The sequence below is a fragment of the Sorex fumeus genome, unplaced genomic scaffold, assembly GCF_029834395.1.
Source record: "Sorex fumeus unplaced genomic scaffold, SorFum_2.1 ptg000010l, whole genome shotgun sequence".
NCBI lineage: Eukaryota > Metazoa > Chordata > Mammalia > Eulipotyphla > Soricidae > Sorex > Sorex fumeus.
The window spans coordinates 6841327-6858210 of record NW_026606067.1 but is presented as its reverse complement, the minus strand read 5'-3'; the positions used below and the strand labels follow the sequence as shown (position 1 = coordinate 6858210).

Below are 16884 nucleotides of genomic sequence, written 5' to 3'. Positions count from 1 at the left end.
TTTTACTGATGAGTTTGCATGGCAGTGGAGGTGGTTCATGGGCTTGAATGCTGGGGCTTCTGAAAGTACAGGGAGGTGGATGGAGGTTGCCCATTCTGATTCTGTTCAGGCAAGGAGACTTCATCCACAGGGCCCCCACATACCTGTGGTTTCAGCCCAGATAAATTCACTCTGGTGTTCAGTAGTCCTAAGGTGATGGGCATGTCCAGGGCATGCTGGGCAGCTTTGGGGATGGAAACTAGCAGCAGCTGTGACTTTGTTTGGATGGGCACCCTACGTCAAGAGTGTCCCCACTCACAGAACGCCCCACTGTCTCAGCCAGACACAGGTATAGAGAAGTTTGCACAACTAGTTGATTTCTTTCAAGGTTTTTTTGTGACTCTGAATAATGATGAGCTTACAAGGGTCAGAGATGGTTCGTTGGCGAGACTCACTCTGTGATGTTCAAGGGAGAGTTTCATACATTATCATTCAAAGAAATTATTGATACAAATTATGGATTTTTAAGAATCATTCTTCTTTTATGATTTTGGCTATATTTGTCTTTAGGTATTGGTGTTTTTGGCAGGAGACCCTTTAATATTTGTTACAGAGCTGGATTAGATGTAGCAAATGTCTTGCACTCTTGTTTGTCTGAGAATGTTTTTATCATCTGGTTTTTGTGACAATTTTGCAGGGTAGAGAGCCTGAGGTTGAAGTTTTTTTGCCTACAGTGTTTTGAATAGATCATCCTATTTTCTCCTTGCTTGTATGGTTTCATATGAAAGCTCTTTCTTTTGTATTTTAGATTTTTCTTCTCTCTTGACACTTAAAGTAATATGTTTTTGATCTTGTCAATTTTATTACAATATGTGTTGGTGTTCTTCTACTTAGAGATGTTCCGTTTGATTTTCTTTGGGCCTCTTGAATCTATGCATAGATCGCCTCCTGATTGGGGAAGTATTTAGCTTCTATCTCTCTCACTAACTTAGCTTCTCTTTCCAAAATTCCTAGGACTCAAAGATTCTTCCTCTGCTGTTATCCATAAAGTATTTCACATTTGATTCCATGTTTATGTTGCTTTTCTTTTGGCTCTTCTTCTATGATGCTAGCTTGTGCTATGTCTTCACTGACACTCTGCTATCTGAATTCTGCTGCTATTAGTGGTTACTGTCTCCTTGATCTCTTTTCAATTCCATTTCAAGGTATTCTCCAATATTTTGCATTAGTTTTTCTTTGAGATTATTGAGTTTATTTTTTCAGAGCTTCTTTCATTTACTCTATAGTCATGAAGATTGTTCATCCTCAAATAGTGTCAAAATTTGTGTGTGTATGTCAGAAATTGTAATGGGCTTGAGGCAACCTCTGGACATCTGTCCCCATGTGATTTTTAAACTAATTTTCTTGTTCTGTTTTGTGGTTGGCAACTATGGAGCTGCTGTCAAAGATACAAGTCTTTGGTGATGACCACCAAGACTTAAAGGGTGGGTGCAAGTTAGGAATGAGACTGGAAAATGTGAGGTAAGAAAATGTGGTGGTGCAAAAAAATGAGGTGGTGCAAAAAAAGAGGCAAGGGGAGGTGGGTCCCACAATGTAAATGGAAGCAGTCTCAGGGTAAACTGATTCTACCATGTGTCCCTGTTTTTTTCCAGCAGGTGTATCGGGTGTGAGAATGGGGACAATAGATGTTGCTTGGATGCATAAGCAGCCGCACAGTTTCTTTATGAAATGGGGCAGACCACACTGAGCTGGAGCGTCTTCAGCTCCTTTGGCCCAGAGAATGTGGGCCCATATTTAAATAATTTAATACTATTTTTCTTCAAATCTATTCTGTTCTAATTTAATATAGTTAATTATTTTTTTAAATATTATTTCCTGTTATACATAGATTTCCAAAAATACTAAGTGCTTAGTATTTAGTATTTGTGGAAATAACTATATATATCTTCATACCACTCTCTAAATTAAGAAACAAGAAAAATATAAGGACATTTATTATTTTGTCATCTCACAAATCTGGAAGGATAGCAAGTTCTTAAGCAAATTCTTAAGAATTTACTAGTGGAAAATACTTTAAATAAATAAAATTGTCATAATGGGAGAACACACTGCAATCTATGAGTATAGCGTCATGAGTATAGTGCCAAGGAAAGATATTTATAGCTTTAAAACAGGCATTAAATAACAAGGAACAAAGTTAAATCAATATTGCAATCTAGTGCCTAGAAAATCAAAAGAACATTGAATGAAAGAGTAGCTGGAGTGTAAATTGACAAAAATATTTAAAAAACTTAAACAGTTACTAAGTTTAAGTTGAAACGATGAGAGAAGTTTCTTGGTTAGTCCAACAAATGGCAAAGCTACCAAGTCACAGTGCTGATTAAGAGTAAAGGGGAAGGTATTCCTTGTGAACACGTTGAAAATAAACTCCTCCAAGATATTGAAAACAGAAATAACAAAATATTTTTGGGGGATTGGGCCACTCGCAGATATAGTCCTGTTTCTGAACTAGAGATCACTCCTGGAAGGATCGGGGGTTCATTTGGTGTCATGAGGATTGAATCTGGGTCAGCACATACAAGACAAGTGCCCGTCTGTTATACTTTCTCCAGCCCCAAGAAAAATATTTTGATTAACTTCAAAGTTGTCTTCTTAACTTGGAAAATTTGATGATGTTAATAACTATGAATAAAGTATTTTAAGTCAAATATTTTTCTGAATTGAATATACAATTTTGGAAAATTTAGGTTTTCAATTTTCACTCCATATATTTCAATATAGCTTTGAATGAAATAAAGATTTGCTATGAGAGAAGAAAGCAAAAATCAAAGAGCAATAGTGGAGTCAAAGATCTTCTCATTTGAAGAGGTCTTCAGAATATGAGCTCCTAAGATATAGCTGAGATATGGTTTACAGGAGCTCAGACACGTGATTATAGAGGAATCATTTAAATTCTACTATTCTTCAAAATAATATCAGGTTGATGATCTGTTAACCAGTTGCATTTTATCAATTTATATATTTCTTTCTAGGCACTGCAAACAGAATAGTTATTGTACCTCTAGGGAGTTTTAAATTCTTAATCTTGTAACTAGAGAACATATTTCATTCTTATAGGGGCCAAAGACCTGTTTCTGTCTTTTTGTTATCTTCTAAGTTGATATCTTCCTCTGATAAATCAGCATCCATTAATCGACTATATTGAAAAGGTTTTGTTCTTTTAAAAGTTATTTTTAGACCACGACCAGAGGGTCTCCAGGAAGATTCCCAGGTCCTGTGCACTAGCAGTTGTTCCTGAATGTGCTCAGGGCACGATGTGGTGCCACAAAGTGAACCTGGTCCTTATCCCTGACCTGGGCATTCCCAGCATGAACTTCAGCCCTTTGACTTATCCTTCCACACCTTTAAGATGGTTTTAATCCAATCCTTAAGCATTGTTGTACTTACCTATGTATATAGATTTGTTTAAAAATCGTAGATCAATATATACTGTGTATAAATAAATCTGCAATAGGTATAAAATTTAAAAAGTTTCAAGATTACTAAATATGATCACAGAGGGTATAAAAGTAAAAAATTCCAAAATCATGACATATTATACATAAAGCATATATTGTGTAATCATTGTGATACTTCCTTATTGAGTTTTGCATTTCTTGTATTATCTTTGTAATCTTTCAACATGTTTTTTATCAAAAATTTAATTTTAATATTTTTAGATAAACCAATACAAGTATGCCCACCTCCACCTCAGATTCCCAATAGTCAAATTATGACCACCACAGTCAATTACCAGGATGGAGAAAAAATATCAATTCTCTGCCAAGAAAATTATCTAATCCAGGAATCAGAAGAAATGGAGTGCAAAAATGGAACCTGGGTGTCAGTACCACGCTGTGTAGGTCAGTATTGTATAGTTTGTAACAATTATTCCAAAACCATTGTTCTGTTTAAATTAAAGCAGTGAAACCTATATGTTCATTTACTTTCTCTTAAAATAGCAAATTACCAGTACAAACAAATCAATTAAATTCTTTTAGGTTGTCCTGAGAAACAAGTGGGGAAAAAATGGAAGTTGCTATGTTAAACAAGCTACAAGTTCTATTTATGCCCATTTTCCTGCTCACAAAAATTGAACAAGTGTTTTGAGGTATATTGAACATATATATGTGAGATCAACTAAAGATATCTAACCATGCAAGCTTCATTTTTTACCTTAAAATTTAATTTATTCTCATTTCCCTCAGATTAAATGCCAGTGTTGGATTGATTTTTTTCATTGTAACATTTTAATTGATAATAAATTTAATACAAAATATTTTTTTATCTCTGTTGTTCCTCTAGAAAAACGTCCATGTTCTGAACCACCTCAGATTGCACATGGGAACATTACATCAGCTAGATCTTCACTAGGGCCTAAAGTTTACCCACATGGCACCATACTGAATTACACTTGTCAAGCTGGCTTTAGGATATATGAAGAAGACAACAAGATAACGTGCTCCATGGGACAATGGAGTTCTCCACCTCAGTGTGTAGGTGAGCATAATACAAGAATTACAATATTTTTTCAGTAAAATTTGTAAAAAGAACCAGTTACCTTCAACTGGGAGAACTATTCAGATTTATAAACTAATAGTTTTTGGTATGTTAGACATGATTTATGCACTCTAGCAAACAATTTTTGGTATGATCAAATCAATCTACTATTGGAAATAATATAGGCTCATTATAGATATCACTTATAATTTGGCCATTTTTGTGCTGAAATTCAGTGTAGAGTGAAATTAAGTTTACCTATTCATATACTGTGATTCTGCATCCATATAAGTGCTGAATGGGAACTATGCAGTGTTTACTATAATGCGGTGTTTACTTTTCAGCCAGGTTTTTTGTCCTTACGTTGCCCAAATTTTTTACAATATAAGGTACATTTCTTCACTTGATCACTTGATATCCAATTACTCATGAATTTGATCGAGCGGGTGCCAGCAACGTCTTCACTCGTACTAGTGTAGCCCAATGGCATCTGCTTGCTCCAGGAACCCAAGAGCCTCAAAACTTTCACTCACATTCTTGACAAAGAAGTCGAACAATCTCATAGATGGGCGGCTACGCGATCTTTTGACGCAAGGGTGATTAGAGGCCACGTAGAATCCAGTCAGTAATGGCTATAGACCAGCCGTCCTCTCCAAATCATATTATGTGTCCAGCCCATCTGATTTTCGACTCCTTGGCAAGTGAGACAGCATCCCTGATTCTGGATCGCCGACGGAGGTCGGAACTCTGGATTCCTTCTCTCACTTGAGTGAAGCGTGATACTCCAAGCATAGCTCTTTAGATTCCTCTTTGGGATACCCGAATAGCATTCTCATCCTGTTTTCATAAGGCCCAGGTCTCTTGGGCATATGTTAATGCAGAAAGAATGGTGGAGTTGAAGAGATGTGCCCAGAGCTGGAGGTTCTTCATCCTCTTAGCTATTTCTTCGACGCTCTTGAAAGTGTTCCATGCCACTCTCTTCCTCCTGCACAACTCAGGTGCCAGGTTGTTTGTCATGTTGAGTTCTCGACCTAGGTACACATAACTGCTGCATTCAGAGATATTCGTTCCATTGAGAGTGAATGGAATGTCGGAAACGAGTCTGTTTCTCATGAACATTGTCTTCGTGAGATTCAGCTGCAGTCCGACCTTTCCAATACTCATGGTCAAAGTTGGCCAGCACTTGTTCTGCTTGGCTAATGTTTGGTGTTATTAGAACGATGTCATCAGCAAAGCAGAGGTGGTGTAGTTGTGGACCAGCTTGCTTGCATAGTTATCCGTCATCTAGTGCTCTGCCAATCCTATTCAGGATGACTTGAATGAACAGCTTGTAGATGACAGACAACAGGCAGATCAGGAGATAGTTGCCAATGTCATGGATGTATCCCTTCTTGTACAGGAGTACAGTCCTGCTGGTTTTCCACTGGGATGGAAACTTGCATTCAGACAGGTAGCCTGTGAAGAGCTGAGCCAGTGCATTGATGAGCACTGACAACAGATTCTTCAGATGTTCAGTTCTGACCTTGTCTGGGCCAGGTGCTGTTCACTTTCTTTACCAATGAAATGGTTTGTCAGATTTTGGAAGGGAGAATGTTGGGAATGACATATCAATCCTGTGGAATTTGGTATTTGGACAGGTAGACATGGCTATCAAAGAGATTTGAGTAGAAATCATGGATAATCTTTTCCATTGTCCTTCTGAAAGATGAGATAGATCCATAAGGATGTCGGAGGTCAGTCATCTTGGTCTTGTAGTTGGTGAAGGACAGGTGTGCATTGCAAATGCTTTTCCCAGCTTCTGCTGCATTGGCCAGCACTACTGCTTTTCTTTTTGAAGTCTTTTATCCCTTCTCTGCACTGCTTTACGATCTCTGATGTTAGCTCACACAAAGGCATGTTGACGAAAGAGCTCAAGAGTTTCTGAAGATAGGCATCTTTTTGTGGCTTACTCTCTTTACCTGTTCTTCGCACAGTTGATTATATTCTTCGTCAATATTATCAACCACACATCTTCCCATGTTGCCTCAATAGTGTCAAAGAGCTCCCAGTTGGTGGTTGTTCTGGGATTCGATTCTTAAACTTTGCAGCCCCTTTTCCCCGCTCCGTGAAAAAGAATTTTGCAAGAAGGAGACTATGGTCCGATCCCATTTGGAATTTTGGGACAACAGCGACATCAGTCAGACAAAACCATCAATTGAATATGATGTGGTCAATTTCATTTTGGAACTGTCCATCGGGAGACTCCCATATCCAGTGTTTAGATTCAGCCTCTGGAACTGTGAGGTACCATGGATGGTCTTGAGTGACATGAGAACTCAGAGATTCTCTCACCCTGTTCATTCCATTCTAGGTCATGGGTCCCAATGTGGAGTTCTTTGGCCTATCTTCTCGGTCCTATCTTGGCATTAAAATCATGGACAATGATCCTGTAGGAGGTGTGGTCTTCTTTATAGAACTTCTCCAGCTCCATGTAGAACTTCTCAATTAAAAAAGAAATTATATTTCGAGTCAGGGGAATGAGACTGATTTTATTTACTGGTTTTTCCATATCGAATACAGCACGGATCACTTGCCAGGCTCTGCCTTGCGGGTGGGATACTCTTGGTAGCTTGCCGGACTCTCTGAGAAGGATAGAGGCTTTTATCGTGGCCTCTAATCACCCTTGCAGGTGTTCCCATGGTTCAAACCATATTTGAACCCCATCAAATATGGTGCAGTAATAATGGAAGATGGGTATTAAGTGTCTTCTCATGTGTCTTGCGGTCTGGAAAGTGGCCTGGAGCTTGACGTTGGATGGGTAGTGGAAGTATTGGAGGTCAGCCCATGAGGTATTTATGTGGCTCTGGCAGGGTGGGTCTTCTGGGTGAGATCCCTGGGTCGTCAGAGATTGAACGTGAGCTAGATAGACCATCGTGAGATAGTTCAGTTTTACCCTACTGATGATGTGTTGTTGCCGTGGTGCATTGTATGAGAGGAACTCAGTTTCAGACATTTGGTGTTTGAGCTTGACTGTTGGAGCCAATGGGGCAAAGGTACATTTCTTTTTTTTTTTTTTAAATTAGCACATTTTTAATGTTTCCATCATACTGAAGCAATAACATACAGTTGTATCAATAACTATAAGTAGCCATCAAAATCAGAATAAGGTGTAGTTAAGAAGTGATATGTGCTAAGTCAATATTACCTTTGTTTTAATTGAATTTCATTTTAATTGAATTCATTGATTTTAATAAGGTTTTGATCATTCAATTTTCAATATTTGGTTGGGTGGGCTCAGAGTGGCCCCTCAGTTGGTTGCTGAGTCTACTGTAAAATGTGTTGGTATATGCCATGTCTTCTTGATGTTAGGAGACACAGCTGTATTGAAGGGAGAACTCTTTTGTTACATGTTATTGCAAAATTGCGGAATAGGTAAATGATAATTTTTCATTTGGTTCAAAAGACTCTAGCGCCGTAACATGCTTGAGGGTGGTATTTCTGTCCTGTTCACTCTGCTTCAGTACTCAGGCTAGTACCCAGTACAAAATATATGTTTTTTTTTTTAATTTGTTTTATTAGTGAAACACCATGAAGTACACTTATAGACTCACAAATTTTTGTGCTTAGGTTTCAGTTATACAATGATCAAGTACCCATCCCTCCACCAGTGCCCATCCTCCCCCACCACGGGTCCTAGCATCCCTCCGACCCCCCATCCTCCCCCCCCCCCCCCCGTCCCACCCTGCCGCTGTGGCAGGGCATTCCTCCCTGTTCTCTCTCTCTTCTTTTGGGTACTGTGTTTTGCCAGAGAGGCATTGAGTGGCAGTCATATTTGGTCTATAGACCACTTTTAGCATGTCTCTCCCACCCTGGGAGGGTCTTCACAACACCCTTTATTTGGTGCTCTCTTCTCTATCTGAGCTTCCTTCTCACCTAGCACATGTGGCTGGCCTTCAAGTCATGGAGCAAAATTCCTGGTACTAATCTGAGCCCTTCCTGGGTGTTAGTCTCCCGTTTTGTTGCTTTATGTTCCCCAGATGAATGCAATCTTTCTGTGTCTATCCCGCTCTTTCTGACTCATTTCGCTTAACATGATACTTTCCATGTAGTACCACTTGTATGTAAATTTCATAACTTCATCTTTTCTAACAGCTACATAGTACTCCATTGTGTAAATGTAAAAGGTACATTTCTTAAGATGGTTAATTCCTGTTGTATTTCCTTTTACTGTTATTTATTGATTAGTAAATAAATTATGGCTTCTCATATATACATTTTTATATATACATTCTCATATATATCTATGTAGATATAGATATATGTATTTATACTCTTGGCTACATATTCTTGCTCATATTAACAGCTGGGATTATGCTAGAAGACTGATTTTAGGACCTATTTGCAAATCTTCTCTGTGATGTCATCTTAGCTTCTGAGTTTTGATTTAGTGTCAAATAAAATTCTACGAAGGAGCAATAGCACAGAGGGTAAGGCATTTGCTTTGCAGGCTGCCCAGCCAGATTCAATCCTCAGTACCACATCTAGTGCCCCCAGTTCACTGGGGGTGATGCCTGAGTGCAGAGCCTAAAGAAAGCCTGAACTTTCTTTTGGGGACCACTTATGGTCCCCAAACCAAAAATTAATTAAATAAAAATAAAATAAAATTGTTATGTTAACACTACATATTAAATTTCCTAAGCAGTTAATAAAATCAGATTTCAAAGTTAGTGAAACATTGAGTCATTCTTTTATGTTTTTTAGGACTTCCTTGTGGACCTCCACCTCCTATTTCTCATGCTCTACTTCCATTCCACAAGGGAGATGGTTACCAATACGGAGAAGAATTTACATACAGCTGTTCTGAAGGTTATGGAATTGATGGACCTGCAACAGCAAAATGTTTAGGCGAAAAATGGTCCAGTCCACCAGAATGCATAAGTACAGTGTATTATATTCTTCTAAGGCTGACAAATATCTCTAATTCAGAATATAGATACTATAAATATTAATCTAAGTAGTAATTCCAAAATTTATAAAGCTATCTCTGGGAAGGTCTTGAAATTGGTAGAAGTAGTTTCCCCAGTAATAAAAATTGACAACATGAGCTAAATAATAACATTTTCCCACCACCTTGGCTACTGTTTCAATATCCTCCCTCTCCAACATTCACTTTATTTTACAGTGAGGTACAAAGTTGTTACAAAGTTGTTCACAATTGGTTTTCAGTCATACACTGGTCCAACACTCATCCCTCTATCAGTGTACATTTCCCACCACCAATGTTCCCAGTTTTCCTCTCCCATTCCTCCACCCCCATGGCGTCTATCGCAAGCAATTTTCTTCTCTCTCATTCTCACTCACTCTCTTTCTTTCTTTCTTTCTTTCTTTCTTTCTTTCTTTCTTTCTTTCTCACTCTCTCCATTTCTCTGTCTAATATATTTGTACTTCTAATATACATTTGACACTCCGTGTTTCCTATTTCTTAAGTGGCTCATCAATTTCATTAGTATGCAACTTTCTATGATTTAATTTCCAGCTTCCAATGATTTATTTATCAAGAAATATTTTACAAGATATTTAACATTAAAGCTAGCAGATTTTCACAGACAATACACACATACACACACATACACACACACTGTTGCTGATCTTTGTGGGCAGAAAAGAATTTGAATATAAGAAGTATGACCTCAAGCAACACATGTTTTCATACATATTTAGGTTTTCAATATCATCATATCCATATTCTACTTTGGATAAATATAAAACCAGTCATTTGATGCAGTTAAGTCAGTATGTTGGTATTTTTCAAATTATAATAAAAATTATATTAGACATACATACTTTGATATGTTCCTATTATTCTAGAACTTAACTAAAGGATATTATGGGTATTTTCTTGACAGATTTCCTGAATAAGCATGTATTCTTTGTTTTTTTTTTTTTTTCAGAAACAGATTGCTCAAACTTACCCGAATTCCCTAACACCATGCTCATAGGTTCAAAGAAAAGCTCCTATAAGTCAGGAGAAAAGGTGACTTATAAATGTTCATATAATTACCAACTAGATGGACCCAATTTTGCACAATGTGTTAACAGCAAATGGATAGGAGGACCAACATGCCGAGGTAATTCAGTGATAATTTTAATTAATTTATTACACTTATTTGATATTATCATAATATACTATTTAAAGACTCCTTTTTTAGCAGATCCAGATTATGCCTTGATATAATTGTGGATGGAATTGTGTCCTCAACGGTTAATAGATAGTTCGGTAGTACTCACTGTAGTCTTTGAAATAGTAATATAAGTCTCTCAGGCAAGTTACAAGCAAAGGTTAATTTAAAGTTCACTAAGACCCATTCAATCAAAAGCTCTGGAAATGTGACCCTCAGAACAAATTAAGTTCCAAAGAAATCTTGTGCACTTTAGCTGTAGTTTCTTCTATTTTATATAGCCACTAGTACTTCCTGAGGAATTACTCATTACTCATGGGAGTAGTCTGAACCATTTGTAATGAAAAAGTTGTTAAAGGGTGTTTTCATAGGAAATGCATCCATTCTGTTACTTCTACAAGTACACTGTTTGGATCTTCTAATCATTCTTTTTCTTCGAGTTCATCTTTTAAAGTGTGTTCATTGCTGTAGTCCCTAAGGAATGTACTTAAAATTGCTGCTCATTGTCAGAAAGAGAGGGGTAGACATAGAAAGATTGCATTCATCAGGGGGATATGAAGTAACAAAACAGGAGATTAATACCCAAGAATAGCCGAGATCAGTACCAGGAGGATTACTCCATAGCTTAGAGGCCAGCCGACCATTCTAGGAGAAAGGGCAGCTCAGATAGAGAAGGGAGCACCAAATAAAGGGTGTTTGGAGGATCTTCCCAGGAGGGGAGATGCATGTTAAAAGTAGACTATGGACTGAACATGATTGCCACTCAATGCCTCTTTGCAGACCACAACACCCAAAAGGAAAGAAAGAACAAAAGGAAATGCCCTGTAACAGAGGCAGGGTGGGATGGGGGGATGGGTGTGGGAGGGATACTGGGATCCATGGAGGTGTAAAATGGGCAGTGGTGGAGGGAAGGGTATTGGATCATTGTATAAACGAAACCCAAGCACAAAAATTTGTAAATCTACAACTGTACCTCATGGTGCTTCACTAATAAAAAAAAAGAAAAAAAAGATTAGAAACAAAAAAAATTGCTACTCATTAAGAGACTGATTGAGAACCAAATTCTGAAGTCAATGAATTCATTGTAATATTTCCTACAATCTATTCATTTAAAATTTATATAGTTAATAACATGAATTTGTTTAGACCAGAGAGGAAAAAGTAGAAATTCTTATTATTCACTTTTTAAAAAAAATTTTGGGTCACACCCGGTGATGCACAGAGGTTAATTCTGGCTCTGCACTCAGGAATCACACCTGGTGGAGCTCAGGGGACCATATGGGATGCTGAGAATCGAACCCAGGTTGGCTGCGTGCAAGTCAAATGCCCCACCAACTGTGCTATTGCTCCAACCCCTCTTAAAGTGTCTATTAACTCTGTGAAGGATAGAAGAAAAGTTTAAAATAGGGACTGTGGCCAGGGAGACAGCTCTTAGGCTTGAACACACAGAAGCTTGCATGCAGGAGGCACACATCTGTCGCCAGGACTGCGACTTGGACACCAAACTAGGAGTAGTCCCTGGGTGTGACACCAAATGCAATATAATAAGAAAAAGAAAGAGATTTGAACCACAGAATTTATTTGATTGGCTATGTTACTCAAGCCCCCTGAAGTATGGATGTTAAATCTCCCTAAACTATTATTCAAATTCCATTTGTTGATTTTCTACTTAGTTATTGTACTGACGGCTCTTTTTGCTTTCCCTATAGATGTTTCTTGTGGTCGTCCGCCCATGGTTGAACATGCTGTCACACGAAATGATATGGGGAGCTACCCACCTGGTACACGAGTATATTATGAATGTGAAAAACCTTTTAAACTCTATGGAGAATCAGGAGAAGTGCAGTGTTTAAATGGTTTCTGGACAAAACCTCCTCAGTGTAAAGGTAGTGTATCTGAATTGCCCTTAGCTGTTATCCCAACATATTTTGTCCCAAATAAAATATGCTCAGGCAATATATTAAGACATATACATACATGCATATATGGGAAATCCTATGACATATTTTCACTAAATGACTATGCTGAAAATAAATGTTTTGTGTACTTAATATAGTTTATTTTTATGAAATATTTGATCTGAGTAATGGAAAATAAGTCCCGGACTTAAGCTCTCAGGCTCTTATTTCCTGACATACCAAAAAAAAAAGGTATAAAAAATGCTTAAGTTTGGGTTTAAGGGAGACAGATAGTGGTAGGGCACTTGTCTTGCACATGGCTGACTCCGATTTGAACCCTGGAACCCTCTATGGTCACCAGAGCTTGCCTGCTCAGGTGATCCCTGAGCACAGAGCCAGCAGTAAGTCCTGAGCACAATGGGTGTGGCTCCCCAACAAAAATAAACAAATAAGTAAGGTGAAAGGGTTTAGGTATACTTGGAGTCTAAACACTTCACCTGGAGGCATAGACTAGGCAGAGAGTTATTCTAGAAAGTATAATTAAGTTGGACTTCTTCAGCACATGGATTACATTTAAAGACATGATGTCTTGCTGAGCTCATGAAGGAAATGATTAGATACATATAAAAAGTCTGAGGTCTAGATATTGGGGCTTTTCTGAATTGAGAGTCCAGGAAATCAGGAGAGCCAACAAAGAAATTAGGACATGGGCTACTTCTAGCTTTTCAAGATAACTTTTCCTGGTACATGTATGTTCCCAAGTCTTTTCCTTGAATCCACTTATGTTTTTTATGTTTTTATTTTATTTTTTAAATTTTATTCTTTTTGCCTTTTTGGGTCACACCCGGCGATGCACAGGAGTTACTCCTGATTCATGCACTCAGGAATTGCTCCTGGCGGTGCTCGGGGAACCATATGGGATGCTGGCAATTGAACCTAGGTCTGCTGCGTGCAAGGCTGATGCCCTACCCACTGTGCTATTTCTCCAGCCCCAACACTTATGTTTTTATGTGTGAAGAATTTCTTGCAGATAGAACATAAATAGATCTTGTCTTTGTGTCCTCCTTCCCAGTGTTAGCCTATTTCCTATCACATTAGACTTTTTTTTTTATCAGTAATTATGGCTATTAGAGGCTGGGTTCCTCATTATCAGGTTAGTTTCTTGTTATTTCTTTTGTTTCTCTTTTCTTCTTATTATCTTACCTCTGGGTTCCTGAAACACTTCTTTCTGGCTACTTGGTCAAGGCAGGGGCCTCAGGCACATCTGTGGTACAGAAGTATGTTAAAGGCACATATCTAAAACACAGAGCCAGCCACATTGTCAGCAGGGGATCCGGGCTGCAATAACCAAATTTTAAAATGTTTCTGTCTAAAAGCTGGTGGGTGGGAGGGAGTGTGGGAAAACTGGAGAAGGAAGGTGTCCCTGGCGGTGGCACTGATGTTAGAACACTGTATTTCTGATAGTATACTCTGAATTACTTTGTAAATCAGTGTGTCTCGAATAAAAATAAATTGGAAAAAATCAATAGCAGTTAAATCTTAGAGATCCCATGCAAACTGCAGTGTATTTTTTATGAAATCAAAATACTTCATTTTATTCTGTGAAACTGGATTATCTCTTAAATATGTCAATCCTTGAGTAGAGTATGAAATATGTGCCTTCAAAAGCTTAGATATTGATGATCCCAGTTTATGTGACAGTTTAAGTAGGATGGTTTAGGTCCTTCCCCCATGTGTTGGTCTCACTCTTTTACCTACCTGTGGCATGACTCAACCTGTTCATCCCATGCCTCCCAGTGTCCAAAGATCAGGTTCGGTCCTGCACCATACTTGATCTATGGCCTGGCTTCTGGATTTGAGGGGTGACTGGAGCCTGGCACCTGTGTCTTGCTGGTGCCAGCAGCTCTGGTTTTGTTTACTGGCGTCTTGAATCTCCTCAGCTTTTTGACCCATGAGTTTTCTTTGTTCTTGGCCATGTTCTAATTTCCTGCCATCCACCCAGGCACAGATGAGGGGTCAAAGAAGCTGGTACCAGCCATAACCCCTCTGATGTCGCATTGTTTTCCACTCCCTCGACCATTTCCATTATCTCTTTCACTGGCTCCCTCTTTAGTAGGTAAAACTTAAAAGACCAATTAAATCACTAGATTATGTGTTGTCCTTCATCTTTCCTCCACTTCCACTGTAACAGATGTCTTTTGTCCAGCACAATCTGATTATGAAAACCATTTTTCCCCTTGTTTTTAGGCCATACGTGGCAGACTTGGGGGGATCATATAGCGTGCTGGGGATGGAACCTGGGTCAGCTGTGTGTAAAACAAACACCTTGCCCTCTATACTATGACTCCAGTCCTGTGAAAATATATTTTTAATATTTGTTCGAGCGGGTCCAGTAACGTCTCCATTGGAGACTTTGTTGTTACTGTGTTTGGCATATCGAATACTCTCGGTAGCTTGCCGGGCTCTCCGAGAGGGGCGGAGGAATCTAACTCGGGTCGGCCATGTTGGCCGTTTGTAAGGCAAACACCCTACTGCTGTGAGAGAGACTAAAGCAAACCTATTCACTAATGCTCTATCTGCTCTTATGCAGGCTGAAAGGAAATTCTTATAAGCATGACCATTTATAAAATCAAAAATTCTTCATTGAATCTCTTCCATCATGTAAAATTATGACTCTTCATATTACATACATTATAGTTTCACCCATTTAATTTTTATCCTAAACATTTGCTCTCTCTATCCTAGTAAATATAATGAATATTACCATGAAATCAATAAAGCTTCAAGAAACCAAATATTTTTTCTCAGACTCTGTAGGAAAATGTGGTCCCCCCCCATCTATAGAAAATGGAGATACTACTTCATACCAAGTCGGTGAATATGCTCCGGAATCAAAAGTTGACTACCAATGCCAAGCCCATTATGTACTCCAGGGAGACAGGACTATAGTATGCCGCAATGGGCAGTGGTCAGAACCACCTAGATGCCTAAGTAAGTATTTTATCTTTGGCATATTTTAATATTCCAAAGGAGTCAAGGAAAATGACTGATGTTTAGAAAAAAATGTTCATTGATTCACAAACCTTACTGAACTTGACTACAAAACATGAATATAAGAGACAATAAAGTTCGAAAATTCCTTGTTTGAAGCACAACAATAAAACATCCTTTAATATAGGATCTTAATATGATAAATGACATTAGCAATCTTTCATTGTAACTGTTAATTTTCACACTTCAAACATTTTCATACTTTAAACAGTAATTTTTAAATATGATTTAAATTCACATGATTGGGTTTCCATATTCTGTTTTGTAAAAAGTTTGGGTATTAAATTCTTGGCTGAGTGTAGGAGACTCTGCTTGAAAGTCTGACATTTTGTGAGTAGGCATTTGTATACTATTTAAAGTGTATATTATTTTCATTTCAGCTCCCTGTGTAATATCAGAAGACCTTTTGAATGAACATAATATAATATTCCGATGGGCAGAAGAAAGGAAACTGTATTCCGAGTCAGGGGACACTGTTGAATTTGATTGTAAAAGGGGATATCGTAGAAAGTCATATGAATCATTTAGAAAAACCTGTTACAATGGAAAGATAATATATCCCACTTGTGTGTAAAATAATGTTTCTAGTGCATTATTATCTAGAAATTTAAAATATCTACATTTATTATAAAATTTCAACAGTAATCCATTCTTATCAACTCATTCTTAAAGTTTAAATTTTATTCATAAATTCGCAAGTTATGTTACACATTATGTGGATCATGCAATTTTAATCTGAGCGACCAGTAAATTACATTTTAAATGTAGTACATTAAAAGTTTGTAAAAAATAATGCATGTATCCTATTTTTAAAACGTCTATTTTTTTTAAATTTGATGTAGAATCTTTTCTGCCTGCTTTCATCTGTCATTCTTCTAATATTATCCCACCTCTGTCTCTAAGTTCCAGGGATTTCTGAAACTCTATTTCAAAGAAACTGTAGGAATATTCATGTTTTCAAAATGATATCAATAACAAACACTTAAAACTCAGGCTAAATTAAATGTCTATGTTAAGAATAAAATATAAATAGCTCACTTTTGTTTATTTATAACTAGATTACAATTCCAAAATCATGCAATAATCTCACACCTTTGTTTACATATGACTAAATTACAATTCTAAAATAATGCTGATAATTGGAAGAATGGGAAATAGACCATGTCGATATACAGGAGTTAGGTATCATATGTAACACTTGAACTTTCATAGAATGGGATTGGTGTAGTCGTCATAAAAAGTCATATTTAAATTCATTA

The 16884-nt window shown here is 37.6% G+C and overlaps 1 protein-coding gene across 1 annotated transcript in view; it reads left to right on the top strand.

The window, feature by feature from the left end:
* LOC130020109 (complement factor H-like) overlaps positions 1-16684 on the top strand; it is a 91958-nt gene extending 75274 nt beyond the window's left edge. Inside the window, exons 12-18 of the mRNA XM_056110759.1 lie at positions 3699-3881; positions 4324-4518; positions 9259-9435; positions 10449-10625; positions 12386-12562; positions 15383-15565; positions 16006-16684. Of these exons, the coding sequence (XP_055966734.1) occupies positions 3699-3881; positions 4324-4518; positions 9259-9435; positions 10449-10625; positions 12386-12562; positions 15383-15565; positions 16006-16199 (1286 nt within the window). The 3' untranslated portion in view covers positions 16200-16684. The remainder of the gene's footprint in view (positions 1-3698; positions 3882-4323; positions 4519-9258; positions 9436-10448; positions 10626-12385; positions 12563-15382; positions 15566-16005) is intronic.
* Positions 16685-16884: the final 200 nt, after the last annotated feature.